Here is a 4057-nt window from a genome sequence, read left to right as displayed (position 1 = left end):
ATTAATTTAGATATTTTTTGTTAATATATAATCTTTTTTAAAGTCCTAAATATTTGAATTTCCGACATAGTTCAAATAAAAAGAGATTTAATAAGCAAAATTTTAATTAATTTTAAATATTAATAAAAAATTACACTACATTTTATTCAATATAAAAATAAATTTAAAAGATAAAAATTCAATCAACATTTCGTGTAAAAGTTTGGTTGGAAGGAATATGTTTTTTATTGTATTTGTTTCATACAAGATAGTTCCGTTTAATTTAGGGGGCAAGTTTATTGGGCAGTTTCAACAGTTGTTCTCTTCTTTTTGTTTCTGCAAAAATTGACCATAGCAAATAAAATGTGTGCATGAATGTATGATACAACTAAACGATTATGCAGAAAGAATATGATACAAGAATCTATTGAACATCAAACTGATGAAGAAACTACTTCAAATGTATGATACAAGAATCTATTGAACATCAAAGATAAATATTCTAGTGAAACTGAAGACACTACTTCAAAGGTACACATATCTTAATCAGCAATAAGACTCGTATTCCTCTTTAATCCATAGCCGTGGTTTTGGCCTTTGATCTATGTCTTCCTCTCTCTGCATACACAAGTAGTTAAACGGGGATTAGGTCGGGTAACAACAACAACGCAGTGGAATCCCACAAGTGGGATCAGGTCGGGTAACATATATAGAAAATCAAATGATATTGAAGATGAACTAGAGCTAACCTCTTCAGGAACTTCTGTAATAGAAGGTGCCATTTGGAATGGAACACTAGGTACATGGGGTAATCGCAAAAGTTGCTCCAGCAACATGTTCCTGCACCCACCAACCATTTATGTCAAATACCATCATCTTAAATTAAAAAAGAAAGAAACAAGAAAGAAAATTGGCACGAGGAGGAAAACGCAGAAATTCTACATTGATAAAAGAAAAGGGGAATCTCCGCATACCATGTCCAAACAACGCAACAGAAATGCAAAGAGTTGAACATCATGAACAAAAGTTAAACAGAATCTAGCGATATTCCTCTAGTCGAGTTAAAGTGTGTGATAGTGAGGGATGCAAATGCTTATGTGAAATTAACCAGTTCAACATAGCTGTAAAAGGAAGACAGGAACTTTTCTATATCTACGCTAACATTTTATAATACAACAATAACAACTCAATTCCCAACTAGTTCAAGTTAATATAAATCCTTTGTCTCACTTGCACTCCATTTAGTTGGACCTCTACTTAATAAGTTACAAGACAAATTAGGGATTTTCTACCAACAGAGGTTTCTCTATATCTCAAAATTATTCCGTCTACCTACAGTTAGGGTGCAACTTAAAAAAGATTTGTTCATGATCTCACACTGGCTGATGCTTCACAAAGATTGAACAAGGAAAATAGCCTACCCTATACAGCTTCAAACATATATTTAATTGTATTTTCGACAGTTTAAAAGACACAACGCCCTAAAAGAATGATATTCAAATTACCTGATCTTCTCCAAATCCCGGGGCAAATTCTTATTCTCCATGGGTATTGGTTCAACATGAAGAGTATAATCTGGGCCGAAATACTCGTAATAGTCATTGTAAGGCAATTTATTCTCAAGCTCTACTCCAACTGCAACTGCTGTCTGTAAACATTAAAGAAGTTCAATCTTAGTGCAACTTACATGTCAAGTAACAATAATAGGTGAAAATCCAAAAGCAGGAAAAAACATCAAAATATAGTGATAGAGACAGACCTCATAGGCCCAGCAGCGGGCAACATTCCGAATTGTATAACCTCCACCACCCAATACCATTAGAGGAACATTGAAAGACCTGAGGAATCGAAGGCAATCGGCATGGCCTTTGACAGACAAGTTGAAAAGGCCCAACCTGTCTCCAGCTAGTGAATCAGCACCACATTGAAGAACCACGGCTTCAGGTTGATAGACCTCCATTACTTTTTGGATTATGGGACGGAATAGACGACGAAAACTTTCATCATCAATCCCATCATTCAAAGGAGCGTTTAAGGCATAGTACTTCCCAGAACCTGCACCAATGTCTTTTATATGTCCTGTACCAGGAAAGAAGTCCCCAAACTTATGAAAAGACACTGTCATAACCCGATCCGTGGTATAAAAAGCCTCCTCAACTCCGTCTCCGTGGTGAACATCGATATCTATATACAACACACGCTGCACACAACAACATTGAGAATGTTAAAGTGCGCTTATGGCAAAAGAGACAATTGAAGCAAACTATGCTATACATCTATGGCCTACAAGCAATGCTTATCGACAATTGACACAACAGTTATTGGAGTTCTATAAAATTCCTCAATAGCTACAGAAACCATGAGTGATCAATTAAGTTTCAATTTTAGAAAAACATATCAGATAATTATTTTGGCGTCCAAATTACTCGATCCATCCGATTAAAGTGTGACCTACATAAAGACCTCTTATTTTTAATGGTAATCACCAAAATTATCAGAGAAGGTACTTCTTCACAGACAACAAGACAAAACAATCTGTAATATTATACTGAATTTAATAGTACTATCTTTAATACTTTTAAACATCCGCAAGACCTATTATTAACATATCCCCCTTACAAACTCAAAAGAAGAAGCACATTCAAAAGTTCTTCTCTTAATATTCATCAAAGCCAATCCAAGTGACTCTCAACAACAATACGAATAAATAAAGGCCTCACCCCTTAGAGCAAACTATCTTGATTTAGTGTCTATAAAAGTGCCTAGCAAACAGTATGTAGTCAATATATTCAACATAAACATGGGGTGTCACATTAAATTCATAATTACAAATTAGGAAAAAGTGTTTGTCCTTTCATATACCACAGTGCACCACTACAAACAAGACCATAAAAAGAGTTTACTTTCGTGAGAGCAAAGAAACAAATAAAACAAGAAAAACAGAGCATAAGGAAATGTATATTTACCTTGTGGACCTTGAGAAGTTCAAGAATTCCAAGAACAATATCATTAACATAGCAAAATCCGGAAGCCCCGGTTCTCTTTGCATGGTGCAATCCCCCAGCCCAATTGATAGCTATGTCAGCATCTTGTCTATTAAGCTTAACGGCGGCGCCAATGGAACCACCGGCAGAAGCTTGACAAAAACCAAAAAGTCCATCAAAAACTGGGCAATCTTCTCTGAGGTTGAAGCGTTTAAGGTCGTGGTCGTCATGTGTCTGGTAGTAAAGACTCTCCGGTGAAACGGAAGAGAGAAAGTCGACGTAGTCCGGCGAGTGGAACCAACGAATATCGTCCGCACTCGCCGGGAACGGGCGAGTGATCTCCATTCGGCGATGAAGGTTGTAGTGACAAACAAGATTTTGGGTAATGCGAATACGGTGTGGCTTCATTGGATGGCCCAGACCGTAGTAATAGTCGCCGATGTAAGGGTCGTAGAAATAAGTAACACGGCGCTTTGTCGCATCAGTCCCCGTCGAAGGAAGCGACGCGCCGCCCTCCACGGTGGAAATGGAAGAATCCATTCTCTGCTGTTATCTCCGTTCCCTCTCAAAAATAACTGCTGTTACTTTCACCAAAAAGAGCAACCAAATACGTTGTAAGTTTTTAAGAGCAAGGTAAAGCTCCAAAACCTTTATACAAGTTGGAAATCATACCTAATCCGAAAGGAATTGGTAAAGCCTTTTCGTTAGTTTTTAAAACCAAGGTAAAGCTCCAAAACCTTTTTGTAGTTGGAAAAGGAATTATGAGTTCTTTTCGGCCAAGATTCTACCTATTTATTTTGAGGAAAACATATTTGTATAAAGGGTGTGTTTGCTACAACGGAAAATGTTTTCTCGGAAAACAAATAGTAATTTAATTTATTTTTCGGTGTTTGGTACATAAATTAAGAAAAATAACTTCTCAAAAGTATTCATAAATAATTTAGATATAATAAATATGAAGTCATAAACTTTCAAACCAACAACCTTCCGAACCCACAAATTTCATAAACTTTCGAACCGCTAAACTTTCGAAACCGCGGAATTTCGAACCCGTAAACTTCCAAACACATAAACCTCTGATCTCATAACATTGA

At 36.4% G+C, this 4057-nt stretch overlaps 1 protein-coding gene across 1 annotated transcript; it reads right to left on the bottom strand.

Annotated features, from left to right (window-relative positions):
- Window positions 1-378: 378 nt before the first annotated feature.
- On the bottom strand, window positions 379-3699 carry LOC104210863 (histone deacetylase 6-like). Its single transcript, XM_009759835.2, has 5 exons — window positions 2946-3699; window positions 1739-2179; window positions 1485-1627; window positions 729-819; window positions 379-597 (listed from the first exon to the last, which is right to left on the bottom strand). The coding sequence occupies exons 1-5, from the start codon at window positions 3501-3503 to the stop codon at window positions 526-528; spliced, it is 1305 nt and encodes a 434-aa protein (XP_009758137.1). The 5' UTR covers window positions 3504-3699; the 3' UTR covers window positions 379-525.
- Between the last annotated feature and the right edge of the window lie 358 nt (window positions 3700-4057).

This window comes from Nicotiana sylvestris, chromosome 3, assembly GCF_000393655.2.
Source record: "Nicotiana sylvestris chromosome 3, ASM39365v2, whole genome shotgun sequence".
NCBI lineage: Eukaryota > Viridiplantae > Streptophyta > Magnoliopsida > Solanales > Solanaceae > Nicotiana > Nicotiana sylvestris.
This window is presented reverse-complemented; position numbering and strand designations above follow the sequence as displayed.